We start from the raw sequence: 19,668 nt of genomic DNA on the forward strand, positions 1-19,668 counted from the left end.
CTATAATCAGAAAAATTGGCGCACTGCCTTTTTCTTTTTAACTGTCCAATGTTAGAGCCCTGGCTTTACATAAGGAATATAAAATACATGTTATCCATTCCAGAAAACAAAATATGACTAATAAAATAACATGCTACTGTTACAAAACAGGAGTAACAGAGACCATTTTCCTATGTACTGTTCACATAAATCAAAGAAAAAATTTTAATTTCATCTAATTATTAATAATCTTTAAATTATTAATTTAAGATGACCAACTCAGGAACCTGAGTTTAAGAAATGGAAACTACAGTAAATCTTTTTTCTAACCTAATAATCTACTGACCCACTGACCTACTTTGGAATTTAGGTTAAATCTGATATTTCTGGTACAGATGGATATATTAATGTTAATTAATTAGAAGTAATGCTTAAATTTAATTGACCAGAATAATGCAGAACCCAGGCAACAATCCTTAACTACATTTATCACCATTTATGAAAAATTCTAACTTGCTTCTGCAGATTGCTTAGTGTTTGTATTATAGCTAGAAAGATCATTATTCCCAAGAGAACAATTTTAACTTGTAAAGATTCCAATACTTTTAAATTAATTGCTTAATGTAGAAGTACAGATGAAATTAAAGAGTTCTCAACTTAAAAAAAATAAAGACTGCATCTGCATGACTTATTAACATATATCCCTTATGCGTCTGGCAATGCTATTGCAAATTAGTGATGAAAAAATAGGACATCAGGTTGAGGAATCCTAATTCTACCTCTGTTAATACTGTGCTCAATACCTTAATTTTCCAATTTTAAAATTAATAAAATGAAGATCTGTAATATTTTAGATGTTACCTTACATCAAATCCAAGATTTATAGTTACTGAAGAAAATAAACCTCAGTGTCATGTTTGAGGATCATCACCAGGACTGTTTGAGATTCAGCAAGTGACAAATTGTTGGCATCTTATTTTGGCAGAAGAGGTGTACAAATTAAACATACTGTTGATATTAGAAATTTTAGGGTTCTTAGGTGTAGGTACAATTGAAAATCGCTTATTGGACAAGGTCAGGTAGTCCCAGTTTTAGAAGGACACAGGACAGGCTAAGATGGCCATTGCCAAGACCAGCTGGTAAGCAAGTATCTCACGGTTCCAATCTTGTAGGTGAACATTCATTAAGTGGAAGCCCATCATTTCCTGAATCACTGTTCAGCTACTGAAGTACCTTGTCTTGCCCTCAGGGGAATTTCCATACTTAGTTTTATAGAACTCTGTGTTAACTAGAGCCAGAGAGCCTGTGCAATATGCAGCTAGATACTTTCCTGGACACATGGGTAACCTCCATCCATTGTGATGTATTTATGAAGGGATATAATGTTTTTCTTTCTTCCCATCAAAGATTTGCACAATTCCGAATTGTTCTTGGAGATTTTAATTTTGCTGGTATTCAGCAAGCCAATCGTATCTTGGGGCCCATTTACTTCATCACTTTCATCTTTTTTGTGTTCTTTGTCCTGCTGGTAAGTACAAGCATGTATGTCCCCTTTTTCACTTCTAGTTTTTAGAATAAAAAATGAAATGATTAATTTAGAAGAAATTATAGTATAACTGCTTAGCTGTTAGAGTTTTTTACATTTATTAGGAACTGTGTGGATTCCTAGTAATCTAGGCTATAACTCCAGTGTCTGAATGTTTCCAAGTTGTCCAAAGGAGAATGTGATCATAAAAGTTACCATTTTGATGTCAGGTGTGTGCCAGGAATGTGCTAAATCTTCTACATCTATAACCTGGATATCCCGGGTCCCTCCAACCTGGGACATGGCATACCGGAAGGGATGAATGTATTCTGCCCATATTGCAAATGGCTTCTGGCCTTTAAGGCTAAAACCACGTATCTTTGTGGTTTTTAGGAGTCCCCAGGATGGGTCTTTCACATCTGCTCAAGACGAATTTATCTGGCCTTCCTAATCAAGGAAATTTGCTTTCCCTCTTTGACAACATTTTTGTCACACACAGCAAGTTATCCCCTGGTGGTGGCCAAAAGTCCTCAGAGTGACAGAGTTGGGCCTCAGTGAAAGGTGGGCTGGGGGTAAGAATACCCTCTCCACAATTGTTTGTATTATTTGGACAGAGTATTCCTAAGAGCCTTAGTAAGACTGTGCATCTAAATAGCTTTAGAGAACTTTAAAAAACCACTCTTATAGGGCTCCTTTGCCTCAATCAAAAGTGACCCTAAAGTCTGAAAAAAAAAAAAAAAAATTAAGCTTCCCGGCCTGAGGATTTTCCCATTCTCCTCCTACACTAAGGCCAGTAAGTGGAGGAGAGGTTCCTGTTTCCTCAGCACTAAGATTTAGCTTTCCCATACCACCAGGCCACCTGCCTCCGGTAAAAGCCTTTCTTTTGATGGAATCTAGAAGGGCTACAAAGACTGGATCGTTGTGGCCATATAGAGGGAAGCAGAATCTGTCTGAGCTGTGAGAGGTTTTAAGTTAACAGCTGTCTCTACCACCCTGCTTCCTGACTCTGATAATGGTTGTAAAGACTGCTGTCTTCCTCTGGCAGTGGTGCCAGAGAGAACAGGATATGTACGAATGTGATACTCTTATGTTTAATAAAAACTAACTTTAAATATGGGAGCAAGTAAAAACAAAAAACAAAAACCACTCTTATGAACATAGAATTACGTTATTCTGTTTTCGTCTGATATTCAATGTTGATCAGTTAATATATTTATCTACATATATATATATCTCTACATATATATATCTACATATATATATATATATATGCATTAGTATCCAGTTCATATGCATTATTTTACATTGTTTTTCTCATTTGCCATAAACTTATTTGCCTATATCCACACATTATACATTTCCCATTCTGCTGTGTTACAGTCTGCATAGGCATTTCTCTATTACCGAGCATATGAACTACTTTAAAATTTTTAAATCTAATTTTACAAATCCCAGCAGTCATCAGAGTCAGTAACATTTACATTAAATCTTTATGGAAATAATTATTTTTGTGACTATTTCTTCCCAGAACATGTTCTTGGCAATTATTAACGATACCTATTCTGAAGTGAAAGCTGATTATTCAATAGGCAGAAGGCCAGATTTTGAACTTGGTGAAATGATTAAAAAGGTATGTCTACTTCTTTTCCTATTTAGAATTCTAAGACAAATCTTGTTCACTTTTTACTCCTGTACTTTAAACCCCAAGCAGTGGTGGGTTTTTGGGTTGGGGGTGGGGTTGTTTTCTGTTTTGGTCCAGTCTTGCTCATATCTGTATTATGTCACTACCAGAGAAGTGAGATTTCTTTCTGGCTTTAAAAAGGTGGCCAAAATTATTTCAGTATATCAAATAGCAACTGAGCTGTTTACTAAACGCAAAGCTCTGTTGGGTTTTGTAATAAAACTCTCTCTTCCCTCCAAAAATTTCAATTTAGATGCTAGTAAATTTCTATAGACAATCTAAACTCAGAACTCCATGTGCCTTATCTTCCTCATTTTCCTGTTTCTGTTAATGGCAACAGGAACAGTCGCTCCAGGCTTAAAAGCCTTGAATTTTTTTACTCCCTTTGCCTCATATAGTTGGTTGACACGGCCTGTGTGTAAAGTTCATCTATGCAGTTTTTGTTCACATTTGTGAAATCCAGGCCATGTTGAATTCTAACTGCCACCACCGGAGTGGGGCCCCTCAGTACTTTTCACCCAGCCTCCTGTGTAGGAACATCTTCTATAGCAACATCTTATGGCCCCTCTCCTGTGCCTATCCAGCTCTGATATCATTTCTCTACTCAAAATTCTTCAGTCTCTCTGGGCCTGTCAAAATAAGTCCAAATTCTTTACCCAAAGAATTGGGTGGATGCCTCTACTCAACAGCACTGCGTCCCAGCTAGTGTTTTGAGCACTGTGCTGTTTAAATTTTTTTTAAACGTTTATTCATTTTTGAGAGACAGAGACAGAGTGCAAGCAGGGGTGGGGCAGAGAGAGAGGGACAAACAGAATCCAAAGCAGGCTCCAGGCTCTGAGCTGTCAGCAGAGAGCCCAATGCGGGGCTCAAACTCACAAACCGTGAGACCCTGACCTGAGCGACATCCGACCCCTAACTGACTAAGCCACCCACGCACCCACACAGTGTTGTTTACCATCACTGGCTCTCCCCTCTGGACCTCTGCTCAGGTCACCTGCCGCCCCCAGCAACGTTCCCTCCATTCCCTCGCTGACATACTATTCTCCCTGACAGTGGTATCGCCCCTGTCCTCTCAACACCTACCTCACTTGCGTGGTTAGTAGTCACAGGTGTACAATCTCGCCCATCTCTGCACATCCATGGTTCTAACCACATCACTTCACACAGAAAAAGTCCTAATGGCCATGAGGCTAGTAGAGTTTCAAAACTCGGTCCAACAACGTATCTGTAAAAGGAAACCATTAATATGTCCCCCAGGGAGCTTAATTGTAGGTTTTTTCATCTTTTATCTCATTATGATGTTGGTTATGTGCATTAAAGTGTTTACATCATTAAATGCAATACATGTTAATAAAACTTTTTAAAGATTTTTTTTTCAAGTTCAAGTGTGATGCCCACAAGAGAACCCCTTTCTCTTTTTCACCAGTAGGCAGAAAACATAAGTGGTGACAAAGTGAAAGAAATCATAGCATTCCCTCCATATTTCTTTTAAAGTTTACTTATTTTGAGAGAGAGAGAGTGCGCACGCATGAGTGGGGGAGGGACAGAGAGGGAGGGGACAGAGAATCCCAAGCTGGCTCTGTGCTGTCAGCGCAGAGCCCAGCATGGGGTTTCAAACTCACCAACCATGAGATCATGACCTGAGCTAAAATCAAGAGACAGGAGCTTAAACCAACTGAGCCACCCAGGTGCCCCGCCTCCACATTTCTTTAGGGGAGTAGTCCCTAGAGACAAGCATTCCATATTTCTTTTACCTTGATCAAAATTAATACAAGATGGGGCGCCTGGGTGGCTCAGTCAGTTGAGCATCCGACTTCGGCTCAGGTCATGATCTCACAGCTCATGAGTTCGAGCCCCACGTCAGGCTCTATGCTAATAGCTCAGAGACTGGAGCCTGCTTCGAATTCTGTCTCTCCCCCTCTCTCTGCCCCTAACCCACTCACATTCTGTCTCTGTCTCTCTCAAAAATAAATAAACATTAAAAAATTTTTTTAATTAATACAGGATGTATTTTTGATGAACTTTTAAACTATTTTTAATTATGTCCAGAGTTACAACAATGCTCTTGAAAAACTTAGACTAAAGAAACCTCAAAAGGATGAAGACGATAAAGGGTAAGATGGCTTAAAATTTTGCCATTTAAAACTGTACATTATATGAGAACCTTGCAATGAGAGTAAGGTTTTGATTGTAAAACAGCCACCATCCCAAGTGCTTATTCTAAATACGTTGTCAATACATCATCCACTAGGGCCTCCTAATTCTGAGAGCGCCAGGAGGCTCCAAGCTTAAGCTAATGAAAAATTAATATAAAGCGTGTTGTGCCACTCAGAAAGAACTTTAACAGAAAGCTGAACAGGAGAATAAAGTCCCCCTGAGAAGGGAGGAAAAACTGTTAGTCTGCATTAAGTGCATTCACTTAGCTATGAAAATAAAAACAGTTTTACACAAAATATTTAAGGATACACTTACATTTATTTATTCAATCACTTTGGTGTCCAAATGCTTCCCAAACCCAGACCTCTGGCAGTGGCACAGACTATAAGCATTATTTTATAGCTAGAGATGTGACACTCTGGAGACTTTCTATTAATGACACTTTCCAAATAATGAGTGTTATCAGAAAGACCAGAAATGCAATTATCATCCTTACTATAGAGCTGATCATACTTTATTTTCCCTTTCTACTGTCATAGGTCTCTGACCTTTATTTTATTTTACATTCTTAGTATGAAAGGCGATTTGGCTGAGCAAGCCAGAAGAGAAGGCTTTGATGAAAATGTAAGATTTTAACTTTCTCGTAAAGATAGCTTTATTAGAAATGTGCTTACAAAAAAAAAAAAAAAGTTCTGATTAAGAATTGAAATTATTTGCTTTCTTTACAGCACTAATTACCAACTCCAAAAATTTCTCCGCGAATCTAACTGTTGTTGTTTATAACAAATTATTTCAATTCTACATGCTACCTCTTTTTTTTAAATGTTTATTTATTTTTGAGAAAGAGAGAGATATGAGGTCGGGCGGGGGGGGGGGGGGGGGTGGGTGGGAAGGAGACACAGAATCCGAAGCAGGCTCCAGGCTCTGAGTTATCAGCACAGAGCCCAACGCAGGGCTTAAACTCATGAACCACAAGATCATGACCTGACCCAAAGTTGGCCACTTAACCGACTGAGCCACCCAGGCACCCCTATGTGCTACTTCTTTTATTGGTGCTCTCAGCCAGATACTCTGGTCCTACAGCTGTACAGTCACTGTGGGATTATTGTGCAGGGTTTAGTGAGTATACTCTTTGGAGATGATAATTTTTCTCTTGTAATCATCATTCATGTTTTATACAGTTGAACCTTGAACAATGCAGGGGTTATGTTTACAGTACAGGAAAAAAATCCATGTATAAGTAGGCCCACACAGTTCAAACTTGTGTTGCTCAAGGACCATGTTTTTGAACAACACAGGTTTGAACTTCACAAGTCCACTTATATGTGAGGTTTTTTTTCAATAAATATGGTACAGTACTTCCTGTGAGTGTATTTTCTCTGCCTTATGTTTTTTCTCAGTAACATTTTGTTTGCTCTAGCTTACTCTACTGTAACAACATAGTATATAATATATATACAGAATATGTTTTAATCGACTGTTTATGGGATCAGTTAAGACTTCAATCAATGGTAGGCTATTAGTTGTTAAGTTTTTAGGGAGTCAAAAGTTACACATGCATTTTCACCTGCACTGGGGTCAGCACCCCTGACCCCTGCATTGTGCAGGTGTCAGCTGTACATACATTGGAGTGAGGTTTCTCATTGTGAGATAAGAGAGTTACCAAAGGGAAAGGTTGAGGGTTAAAATGAACCTTGTGGTGTTGGATTAGAATTACAGGTGTGTGTGTCTGTGTGTGTGTGTGTTCTATAGCTCTATCTGTCCACTGAGAAATCTAGAAGTAAATCTAGATCTTGGTTTCCAAATACCATTCTCTTCTAAAAGGAATGAGGGCCCCTTGGAGATACGGTTAATTCTAGGGTTGGAAGATACAACATGAATCTATAATATCTTGTTGAGCCAGAAAGTGAAAGTGCTGTAAGAATAATGAAGATCTGTTCAAAGCACACAAGAGTCAGTTTTGAGGGGCTCCCACTGGCCAAATCTGGAAATATTTAAGCGCTATAATGAATAATAATGTATAGCCCATTGAGTAACAAAGGATTCCATGAGTTCATACTCATCTAAACATATACATGGATAAAAATCGGAGAAAGAATGGAACTTTTCCATACCTCTCCACAAAATACATATTATTTAACCAAAAGAAAAAGAATATGTCAGGGTGGAGGAATCTGGCAGATACTGCCTTAATCAGTATGGGGAAAAACTGAAACCATACACCAGCCAGTAAGATGCTAAGAGACAACAGCATCACTTCTGTACCATTTCTGCCAAAAATGTAGAACATGACAAAATATCACACAAAACTGAGGGACGTTCTGCAAGATAACTGGCCTGTATTCTTTAAAAGTGTCATGGTCAACATGACAAGCCACGGTAAAGCAGAGGAACGATACCAGAATGAATGAGATTAAAAGACAGACAAGTAAATACAGTGCCTAATCCTGGACAAGTGGCAAATTTGAATGGGGGGACTCAGCATTAGAAGATAATCATCTATCAGTATCAATCTTCTGACTCTGATGGTTGTGCTGCGACTATAAAGGAAAACGTCCTTGTAAGCAGGAAATACACATTGATGTGATCAGGGACACTGGGGCATTCATGTTGGCAACTTCAAATACTTCAAAGGAAAGAAAAAGTTTTTGTAACTTTCCCCTAATTTTGAGATTCTTTTAAAAACAAAATTATAATTCAGTAAACCATTTCTGAAATAAAAGATGATGTAAATTGAAAGACATACTGTGTACCTGTGGGAAATCACCTCGAATGAACGTGAGACTCATCCAGGTAAAATCTGGACTTCCAAGGGGCGCCTGGGTGGCTCAGTCGGTTAAGTGTCCGACTTCAGCTCAGGTCACGATCTCGCGGTCCGTGAGTTCGAGCCTCGCGTTGGGCTCTGGGCTGACTGCTCAGAGCCTGGAGCCTATTTCAGATTCTGTGTCTCCCTCTCTCTCTGCCCTTCCACCATTCATGCTCTGTCTCTCTCTGTCTCAAAAATAAATAAACGTTAAAAAAAAAAAATCTGGACTTCCAAGAAAAGGAAAACCAGGTTAGCATGACAACATTCAACACCATACGTCAACAGAACCGTACCCACAATACATTCAAGGAAAGAAAATGTAAGCCAAGCATATTTATTTGGAGCACAACTGTGTTTCCAGTGTACAAGCTCAAAGAGTTTTCAACGTGCAAGAACTCAGAATAATGTTGTATTCCTGAGGGTTCTATGAGAATATCAGTTTCAGCCAACCAAAAGATGATCGGAGAAATTTTGCAAAAAGGAAGAAGGGAGAGAGAAGGTATAAAGTAGAAAACATTGATGGAGTGGTTCATATATAATAGCTCAAAGTTAAAGAATTCATGTAGGAGCGCCTGGGTGGCTCAATCAGCTAAGCATCTGACTCTTGATTTCAGCTCAGGTCATGATCTCATGATCATGAGATAGAGACCCACATCGGGCTCCCCAGTGAGTGTGGAGCCTACTTGAGATTCTCCATCTCCCTCTCTCTCTCTGGCCTGCCCTTGCTCACACTCTTTCTCTATCTCAAAATAAATAAATAAAATTTTTAAAAAGAGAATTATCATTTAGAGTTAATAACCAATAAGAATAAATTTTAGCATATTTAAAAATACTTTAATAAACAATAAGATACTATTTCATGGACTTTAAAACATATTTTCTTTTCACATTTTAACATCTCTAAAATCAAGATATGCCTTATGGTTGATAGTGTATCACACTGTAATTGGCAGCCTTTCTTTCCTAAGTGGTACATAAATAATGGTGTGTCTAACAGTAGACTCCATCTCTCAGATACAACGAAATGTGGTAATAAGATTTAAATATAGTTGGAACTATAAGCTAATTTTCTTGTTGAATTTGATTCCTAGTTGAGGGAACCAAAGCAGGAAAAAGAGGACTCGGGTAGTATTAAAAAAAAAAAAAGAAAGAAAGAAAGAATAAAAACAAACCACGAAAACAAAAATATGTACATTCCTAAGGGCAGAATAATCAAAACAAAAATGAAAATAAAATATAACACATGGTAAAAAATTTAAAATGTAACATAAAACGGTATGATGTAACTGTGACCAGGTATGTCTGACATATCAGTAAAAGCAACTAAGCTTAATTTACTTAAAAAGAAAAACATTTTCAGATTGAATCACAAAGCAACATCTAGTTCTATGCTATATCCTAAAATATATACGTAAAACAAAGTGACTCAGAGAAATTCAATATAAAACCATAGGCAAAGGTCTACATAGGCAAGCAAAAGATAGGGTGCGCCTGGGTGGCTCAGTCAGTTAAGCATCCAGCTGTGGCTCAGGTCATGATCTCAGAGTTTGTAAGTTCAAGCCCCGTGTTGGGCTCTGTACTAACAGCTCAGAGCCTGGAGCCTGCTTTGGATTCTGTGTCTCTCTCTGTCTCTCTACCCCTCCCCCGCCCATGCTCTCTCTGTCTCCTAAAAATAAACATTAAAAAAATTTTTTAATAGACAAGCAAAAGATATCAGAGGACACAACTGAATATAAGTCAAGGTAGAATCCTAGAAATAAAGCTGTAAATGAGATGAAGGCCACTTTATAATGATAACATCAATTTTAATAGTTGTGGTTATCCATGCACCAAATAATATAACATCAACTTCCATAAGGTATGGACTACTAAACTTACAAAAGGAGAAATAGGGGCATCTGGGTGGCTTAGTTGGTTGAGCATTTGACTCCTGGTATCGGCTGAGGTCATGATCTCATGATTTGTGAAACTGAGCTTACCTACGTAGAGCTCTACACGGGCAGCAAAGAGGCTGCATGGGATTCTCTCTCTCCCTGCCCCTCCCCCTACTCAACACACTCTTTCTCTCTTAAAAATTCTCTTAAAAAAAGAATTATTTTTTAAATAAAGGGATAAATAAGGAAAAATAAGAGGATAAAACTCAAACAATAAAATGAATAAGGTGATCCTACAGTTATATATATTTAACTCTGTAAGAATATACATCTGCTTTTTAAAAACCCATTCATGAAAAATGATCACATACTGGAGCACAAACAACCTCAATAAATTCCAATAAATTAACCAACTGGTTAATACAGAAAAAAATGATCTGAAAGCAACATAATAAAAATGTTCTAAGAAAATCAGAAAATAAAAACATTACTTAACCAAGATTTTAAACTATTAATTCTTGAATCAAATGGGAACTACAAAATGAAACCGTAGAATTCTTATAAAAACAATAAAAACAGTATATAGGAGAATCTATGAGATTAAAGTCAAATGCCAGAGGAAAATCAGTAGCCTTAAATTTATCAACAAAAACCAAGACTGAAAAGAAATTGATTTTAGCATGTAACTCAAAAAGTTGGGAAAGAGCAATAAATAGGAAAACAACAAATAAGAAATAAAGATAAAAACAGAACTAGTGAGTGGCAAACACAAAGCTGTATAAATAAATAAAAAGGCTGGTTCCTTGAAAAGATCCGTAGGGGGGAAAAAAATAAATCAGTGGGAAGAAACCATTAGCCAACAAATGGAATAAAGGAGAGAAAGCATAAACATACAAAGAAGTTACAATGGGAGAAATAATGAAGAAATAAGGAATTTAAAAAAATATCAATGAGGGGCACCTGAGTGACTCAGTTGGTTGAGTATCTGACTCTTGACTTCAGCTCAGGTCATGATCTTTGGGGGTTCAAGCCCCACATTGGGCTCTGCACTGACAGCATGGAGCCTGCTTGGGAGTCTCCCTCTCCCTCTCTTTGCCCCTCTCCCACTCACACACTCTCTCTCACTTTCTCTTAAAATTAATTTTTAAAATATCACTGAAAGAAATTGAAGAAGACACAAACAAATGGAAAGGTATTCCAGGCTCATGGATTAGCAGAATTAGTATTGTTAAAATGTTCATACTACCCAGAGACAATGTACAGATTCAACGCAATGCCTCACAAAACTCCAATGGCATTTTGCACAGAAATAGAACAAAAAGTCCTAAAATATGCATGGAACCGCAAAAGACCCCAAATAGCCAAAGCAGCCTTGGGAAAGAATAACTGAAGAAAGAAGAAACTTGGAGGCATAACACACCCTGATTTCAAACTATATTACAAAACTATAGCAATCCAAATAATATGGTATTAGCATAAAAAGAGACACAGAAACCAATGGAATAAAATAGTCTGGAAATAAACCTTTCCACATATGGCCAATTAATTTATGACAAAAGATCCAAGAACATACAATGGGAAAGGGATAGTCTCTGCAATAAATGCTGCTGGGGAAACTAGAGAGCCACATGCAAAAGAGCAAAACTGGACCAGTATCTTCCATATAATTTACACAAAATTGCACAAAATGGATTAAATACTTGAACATGAACACCCAAAACGATAAAATGCTAAAAAGAAAACTTAGGCAGTATGTTCCTTGTCCTCAGTCTCAGCAATGATTTTTTGGATCTGACACCAAAACCAAAGGCAGCAAAAGCAAAAATACAACAAATTGGAATACATAAAGCTAGAAAGCTTCTGTACAACAAAGTAAACAACAAAATGAAAAGGCAACATAGTGAATAGAAGAAAATATTTACAAATTATATATCTGATAAGGAGTTAATATCCAAAATACATAAAGAACTCCTACAACTCAATAACAAAACAAACAAACAAACAAACAAAAAAAAAACACCAAACAATACCATAAAAAGTGAGCAGAGGATCTGAATTGACATTGTCCAAAGACATACAGATGGTCAACAGGTACATGAAAAGGTGCTCAACATCACTCATCAGGGAAATGCCAGTCAAAACCATGAGATATTACATCACACCTGTTAAAATGGCTGTCATCAAAAAGACAAACAATAACAAGGGTTGGCAAGGATGTGGAGAAGAGGGAACCCTCCTGTACTGTTGGTGGGAATGAAAACTGGTGCAGCCACTGTGGAAAACAGTGTGGAGGGACCTCAAAAAAATGTAAATTACAACTAACATATGATTACCAGTAATTCCACTTTTGTTTTGAAGGGAACAAAAACTCTTAATTCAAAAACATATCCACAGCCCCATTTTCACTGCAGCATTGTTTAGAATAGCCAAGACATGGAAATAACCCAAGTGTCCATCAATGGATAAAGAAATTGTGTGTGTGTGTGTGTGTGTGTGTGTGTGTGTGTGTGTGTGTGTAAACTCAGCCATTAAAGGAAATCCTGGGGTGCCAGTGGCTCAGTCAGTTAAGCGTCCAGCTTCAGCTCAGGTCATCTCATGATTCATGAATTCAAGCCCTGCATCAGGCTCTGGGCTGACAGCTCAGAGCCTGGTGCCTGCTTAAGATTCTGTGTCTCCCTCTTTCTCTGCCCCTCCCCTGCTGGTGCTCTGTCCCTCTCTCTCTCAAAAATAAATAAGCATTTAAAAAATTATTAAAAAAGAAAATCCTGACATGTGCAACAATATGGATAGATTTTGGTAGCATTATGTTAAGTGAAATAAGTTAGAGAAAGACAGATACTGTATGATCTCACTTATATGTGGAATCTAAAAACAACAAAAACAAAAAATGAACTCATAAAACAGAACAGATTGGTAGTTGCCAAGAAACGGAGTAGGGGCGAGTAAAATGGGTGAAGGTGATCAAAAGGTACAAACTTATAATTATAAAATAAGTAAGTTCTGGGGATGTAATGTATAGATGATGACTACAGTTAACAATACTGTATTGTATATTTGAAAGTTGCTAAGAGAGTAGATCTTAAAGTTCTCATCATAAGAAAAAAAATCTATTAACTGTGTAGTGATGAAGGTTGACTAATAATTACACTTACTATAGTGATCATTTCACAAAATATACATATATGAAATTATGTTGTACACCTGAAAAAAATCACTAAGAGACTTTTTTGTATAACTTTATGCAAATAATGTTTGAAAAACTGAAAGCAGTGGGTAATTTTTCTCTGAAAATAAATTTATCAAAACTGACCCCAGAAAAGATTTTTAAAAACCTAAACAAATCCACTCTGTAGAAGAAATAAGGTCATGAAAGAGCTACCTGAAAAATAAATGAGGCCCCACAAATAAATTGTATCATATTTGTAAGGAACAAATAGTTTCAAACTATTCAAGCTGTTCCAGAGAAAAAAGAAAATGGACAACTGTCAAATTATTTTTATAAAATGGCTATATAGTCATCATGTAAAATGACTATACACACACATACACATACCAGTTATAAATTTTGAAGTAAAAATCCTAAATAAAATAATAGCAACAGAATCGAACAGAACACAATAATATAACATGATTCAGTAGGGCTTACTCTAAGAATGGAAAGATGGTTTAAAATTGGGTAATCAACTAATTAACATAACTCATTCTATTAATAGATCCAAAAGGAAAGTTACATGATCATTTTCCACAGATGCTAGATATTTGGGAAGATTCAATATCTAATCTTAGGACAACAAAACAAAACAGGAATCAATGAACACTTCCTTGATATGATAAAAACATTTATCTCACCCTCCCCCCCACCAAAAAACATATCTATCTCACCCCTAAGCTAGTACCTTACTTAACAGAGAAACAATGACATGTCAGGGACAAGGGACAAGAAAGGATGTACTGGAGGGATCAGCCAAAACAATGAAGAGAGATAAATTAGAAATGTTAAGAATTGAAAGGGAAGAGATATAAATAAACTACTTCTATTTGACTTAGGATTCTCTTAAAGCTTCCTAGGTCTGCCAACTAGGTATTCAAGTTTCCTGGGTATGCAAGTACCAGAATTCAATACAGCATTAGGAAAAAAATAATCTAAGTAAATGCAATTATCCAAACACCAACCAGTTCATTAAAAATTATAGAAGACTCTATAATAGCAACAAAGAAAATGCCCAGGAATTCATAAAAAGTGTTTAAAACCAAGAAATGGAAAAATTTTAAACATTCCTTAAAGACACAAAAATATACTTGATGAAATAAGAATATATACTGTGAGTCAGGACTTAGGAAAATGGAAACCACATTATATATTTCAAACAAGAAATTAACTACAGGGAAATGATTACATGCGGAATGGAAGGCAGAAAAACTAAAAACCCTGATGCAACTCAGACTGTAGGAGGATGCTACCCCTCCCAAGGCTGAGGTTACAAAAGGTGAAGTTTTCTGAACCTTATCTTAGAGACTCAGCCTCCAGAGCTGTCTAGTGAGACCTCTGAGGGTAATCCCCATCCCACCCCTGCCACTACTGTTTCTGAGTGTGATGGGCCTGGTTCTGGTTATGCCAAAGACATCAGGAACGCCGCAGCCTGGAGCCAACCACTGCTGCTGGAGACAACTACTATTTGCAGAAACAATGGTGATAGATAAAAACCCAGACTCTCCTGCACCCCTCCATCCTCCACGAAGGCAGAACCTAACAAGCCAGTGTAGCAAAAGCCTGAGGAATGAGGTTAGTAAAACCTGAGACCCAGCATCAGAGTTTAAGAAGGTGTTTTGAGGGGTGCCTGGGTGGCGCAGTCGGTTAAGCATTCCACTTTGGCTCAGGTCATGATCTCGCCATTTCTGAGTTCGGGCCCTGCGTCAGGCTCTGTGCTCACAGCTCTGAGCCCAGAGCCTGTTTCAGATTCTGCGTCTCCCTCTCTCTTTCTGCCCCTCCCCCACTCACGCGCACACGCTCTCTCTCAAAAATAAATAAAAATATTAAAAAAAAAAAAAAAAGAAGGCAAATTTTGAGTTGAGAGAGATCAAATAGTCCAGCTCATCCTTTCGGCTTTTAGTACACATGTGTGAACTTCTATAAAACAATAATAACTATTTTCCAAGGTTCCATTGAATAAGTTGGAATTATCCTTTATACAAATGAAGGCACTTTTCTCCTCTCCCCCAAAAGGGAAAAGCACAGTCCCAACAGTAACTGTCTCTCTCTCTGAGTGATATTAAGACCTTTTCTACTGATATCACAATTCCTTAAGAACTTAATGTTCAAACTACTATTTATGGATTTATTTATATTAAGTAAACTCTACCCTAATATAGGGTCCCAAACTCACAACCCTGAAATCAAGAGCTGCATGCTCTGCTGAGACAGCCAGGCGCCCCTCAACTACACAGTCTATTTTTGTTCCTAAGAGTATCAGGAGGCATCCCCCAGAGAATTCCCTGGGTTCCAAATACAGCCCTCTCTGAGCCCATTCTGTAGCAGCAGTCAATTTTTCCTTGGCAATTGGGATCAGTTACCTCAGTTAGTTGAGTAACCGCTTCTTTCCCTGCTGGTTCTGTAGCCTGAGGAATCCCAAAGGGCCAGGTGTTCATCTCATATTCTTAAAAGTCTGTTATGTCCCTTGCTGGAAATAGGCTATCTCTGAGGGTCTGTTTCTTTGGAGTTCCCCTGCTACCAAGTACTCATTAGTTAGGGTCCAGTGGACTACACTAGGTAGTCCAAAAAGAGGGTATTTACCACAGAGAATTCCTTTCTGAGGTAGTAGAGGACTAGAAGAGCCAGTGTTTAACACTAAATTAATCCAGAGACAACAGAAAGAGACAGCTACCATCTACAGGAAGAGGTGAGGGTGTAAGGACCTTGGAACTTGGAGAAAATGCCCTTGAAGAGTCGGTGCTCTGCTTGTGAGGAAAAGCATCACTTTCCTGTGAATGTCAAGGCAGGCTTCACAGACGTAGTGATAGCTGAGATGGGTTTTCTGAAGGATGAGTCAAGTTTACTAGGCAGTCTGTTTAACCCAGGCTACTTACACATCTACATTTTAATTAGGCCTGGTCATTTAGAAATAGTTGCAGGGCCTACCGCTTTACCACATTAAATTTATCGGTGACTGTGTAAAAACATAAATGCTATAATGTGGCCAAAATAAAAGTAGCAAGATTGAAAGCCATCCTTTCCTACTTCTGATATGTTGGTTTAACAATAGACACTGTCTGATAGAATAGTTTCTTTGACCAGAATAGCATACATTTATGCTTGTATGGACAAGGGCATCACCATCCTCTCTGAGGAAAGTAATCAGAATGCTTATAAAGGGATCAACTTAGTTACTTCACATTATTGCTGGAGCAGGACGGTATCAGATACTGGGAAGTTTCTGGATCATATCTGGGTGCAATGTCTCTTCTTTCCCTTTTTTTAGTGCTGCCCCTATTTTCCACAACATCACTTTTTTTTCCCCTAAAGTTGGGAAAATGTTATTTGGATGCTAAAAAGGAAGTGGGTGGTAGTGAGGACAAAACACAGGAAGGACTCTTCAGAAGCAGAGAAAAATGCAACAAGAATTCGCTGGTATGAGGAGCTTATTTTGGGGTCTGTGGACAGACTGGAGTGCATATATTGATGCAGTAATCCCGAAAAAGGGACTAGGGACTGTTAGGTAAGACTGCAGGGGTCTGGCTGCGAAACAGCTGGGAGAACATATACCCACAGATGTACTCTGAAATACATTTGCTTCATTAAACAACAAAAGTACAGAAAAGAGCAGCCCAGCTTTGGCCAAGTGAAGAACAGAAAACCAGAAAAACTCAGCTGGAGAGGCACAGGGGAAGAGGCAGTGAAGAACAAGCTGAGGATTTTAATTAAAACACACACACACACACACACACACACACACACACACACACACACACAGAAAAACCCACCCAAACAAGAGTGAACAGTACTAACACCAAGCCCTCTCAAGTGAATCTGCTGATGCACAGACTGAAAAAACCAGGAAGGGCAAAAGTCCAGTGGGGCTCAACATCACAGCTCTGGAGAGTAAACTACACAGTTTAAGATTCTCAATGCTGTGGGAATGCAAACTGGTGCAGCCACTCTGGAAAACAATATGGAAGTTCCTAAAAAAACTAAAAATAGAACTACCCTACGACCCAGCAATTGCACTATGAGGCATTTATCCACAGGATACAGGTGTGCTGTTTTGAAGGGGCACATGCACCCCCATGTTTATAGCAGCACTACCAGCAATAGCCCAAGTATGGAAAGAGCCCAAATGTCCATTGATGGATGAATAGATAAAGAAGATGTGGCGCGTGTGTGTGTGTGTGTGTGTATACATATAATGGAATATTACTCAGCAATCAAAAAGAATGAAATCTTGCCATTTGCAACTATGTGGATGGAAATGGAGGGTATTATGCTAAGTGAAATTAGTCAGAGAAAGACAAAAATCATATGACTTCACTCATATGAGGACTTTAAAAGACAAAACAGATGAACATAAGGGAAGGGAAACAAAAATAATATAAAAACAGGGAGGGGGACAAAACAGAAGAGACTCATAAATATGGAGAACAAACTGAGGGTTACAGGAGGGGTTGTGGGAGGGGAGATGGGCTAAGTGGATAAGAGGCACTAAGGAATCTACTCCTGAAATCATTGTTGCACTATACGCTAACTAATTTGGATGCAAATTTTAAAAAATTAAAATTAAAAAAAAATCAACTCAAAAAAAAAGTAAAAAAATAAAGTTACCCTGATAAAGAAAACAGAGAAAGACACTAAAAGAAAAAAAATGTACAGACCAACATATTTCATAAATGCAGATGCAAAAATCCTCAACAAAACATTGGCAAATTGAATTTAACAATAAAGCACTGTGACCAATGGGGTGTCTCTCAGGAAGGGAATGTTGAAAATTAATGAATGCAACTCACCATACCAATAGAATAAAAAGGAAAAGAACAAATAATAATTTATGTACCTTAAAAAAAAGCATTTCACCTAAGTCAACATTCAGCCATAACAGAAACTCTCAGCAAACTGTAGAAAAGAGATTTTACAAGACTTCATAAGGAGTATCTACAAAAAAACAAAAACAAAAACAAAACAAAAAAAAAAAAAACCCAAAAACCTGTCAGCTATAAGCCTACATACTGATGACAAACTGAATGCTTTCTCCCTAAGATCAGCATCAAAGCAAGGACGTCCATTCTCACTATCTCTATTCCATCTTGTACTGGAGGTTTAACCAGTGCAATAAGACAAGAAAAAAAAATAAAGCCATTTAGATTAAAAAATAAAAAGATTCTCAATGCTGTGATGCTTGGGTACCAAAGACTTAAGATAGAGAAAAATTTAAAGGTGCAGCCTATGCTTGTCCTCTGACTTGACAGGAGATTCAAAGTGCAGAGCAGATGAAAAAGTGGAAAGAGAGGCTTGAGAAAAAGTATTATTCTTCAGAAATTCAAGATGACTACCAGCCTGTCACGCAACAAGAATTTCGAGAGTAAGTATTTGTTCTAACCAGGGCACTCTGGGATATCATGATATGGTGACTGGGGACATGAATTACATTATTTTCCCAAAATCAGAACCTTATTCTGAGATACCACCCCCTTTTTTTTCATCTTTTTACTCAACTTTGAAATTAATCAGAAAGCACAATACTCCATTTGTTTAAATGTAAGGTAAGAGTGAAACCAACTGCTTTTACTCTTACATCTCCAAATAGGAACTGTCATTTATATTTAAAAAAACACTTTTTTTTCACGTTTATTCATTTTTGAGAGATAGAGACAGAGTGCAAGCAGGGGTGGGGCAGAGAGAGAGGGAGACAAAGAACCCGAAGCAGGTTCTGGGCTCCAAGCCTGCACAGAGCCCTACACGGGGCTTGAACTCACGAACCTGAGATCATGACCTGAGCTGAAGTTGGACGACTGAGCCACCCAGGTGCTCCCCCTTTTAAGTTTTTTAATGGGAACTGCCATTTATATTTAATATGCACAGCAGACCCTGTTCTCCACTATTTTAGAATATAAGATCCATAATTGGCCCTACTAGGCATGTTTTAGAAGCTTAAAGTATTATCTTCCCACCCCAAGTACTTCACAAAAGGCACTAATAACCTGCTGTCTCTCTATGCACGAAGGCATGTTACTGACCCATTCTCTGCTTCCTTCTAAATTATCCTGCAGACTCTTTTTATATGCCGTGGAGCTGGAGAAAGAATTACACTACATCAGTTTAAAACTAAACCGAGTGATGAGAAGGATTTCAGCTCTACAAAATTAAGACAAGTGCAGGTGAGAATCTGTGATACAATCATTGAGCATTTGTAACAAAGATTTATCCCTGTACTGAATTATTTCCTAAACATGTACCCATTTCAGGTACACTTTAAAAACACTGTACCACCTATCATCAAGCTATCATCAGAGTATAACTACCAAAATGATTTCACCAAAAGATTTCCAGAAATTAAGTACCCCTGAATGGGCCCCACTGTGCAATCCAAACAGCACACTTCCAGAGTATACACACCGGTACACGTAAATGATTTTATAATGAGATTTATTATTAAATTCT

At 37.9% G+C, this 19,668-nt stretch overlaps 1 protein-coding gene across 5 annotated transcripts in view; it reads left to right on the plus strand.

The window, feature by feature from the left end:
* The window catches only part of PKD2L2 (polycystin 2 like 2, transient receptor potential cation channel), a 43,536-nt gene that overhangs the window by 20,103 nt on the left and 3,765 nt on the right, over nucleotides 1–19,668 (plus strand). For all 5 annotated transcript variants that reach the window (XM_006927625.5, XM_045059396.1, XM_045059403.1 and 2 more), the window contains 6 exons: nucleotides 1,387–1,507; nucleotides 3,033–3,134; nucleotides 5,235–5,299; nucleotides 5,915–5,966; nucleotides 18,477–18,589; nucleotides 19,278–19,385. In XM_006927625.5, coding sequence (XP_006927687.3) covers nucleotides 1,387–1,507; nucleotides 3,033–3,134; nucleotides 5,235–5,299; nucleotides 5,915–5,966; nucleotides 18,477–18,589; nucleotides 19,278–19,374 — 550 coding nt within the window. In that variant the 3' untranslated portion in view covers nucleotides 19,375–19,385. The remainder of the gene's footprint in view (nucleotides 1–1,386; nucleotides 1,508–3,032; nucleotides 3,135–5,234; nucleotides 5,300–5,914; nucleotides 5,967–18,476; nucleotides 18,590–19,277; nucleotides 19,386–19,668) is intronic.

This window comes from Felis catus, chromosome A1 (assembly GCF_018350175.1).
Source record: "Felis catus isolate Fca126 chromosome A1, F.catus_Fca126_mat1.0, whole genome shotgun sequence".
NCBI classification, from domain to species: Eukaryota; Metazoa; Chordata; class Mammalia; order Carnivora; family Felidae; genus Felis; species Felis catus.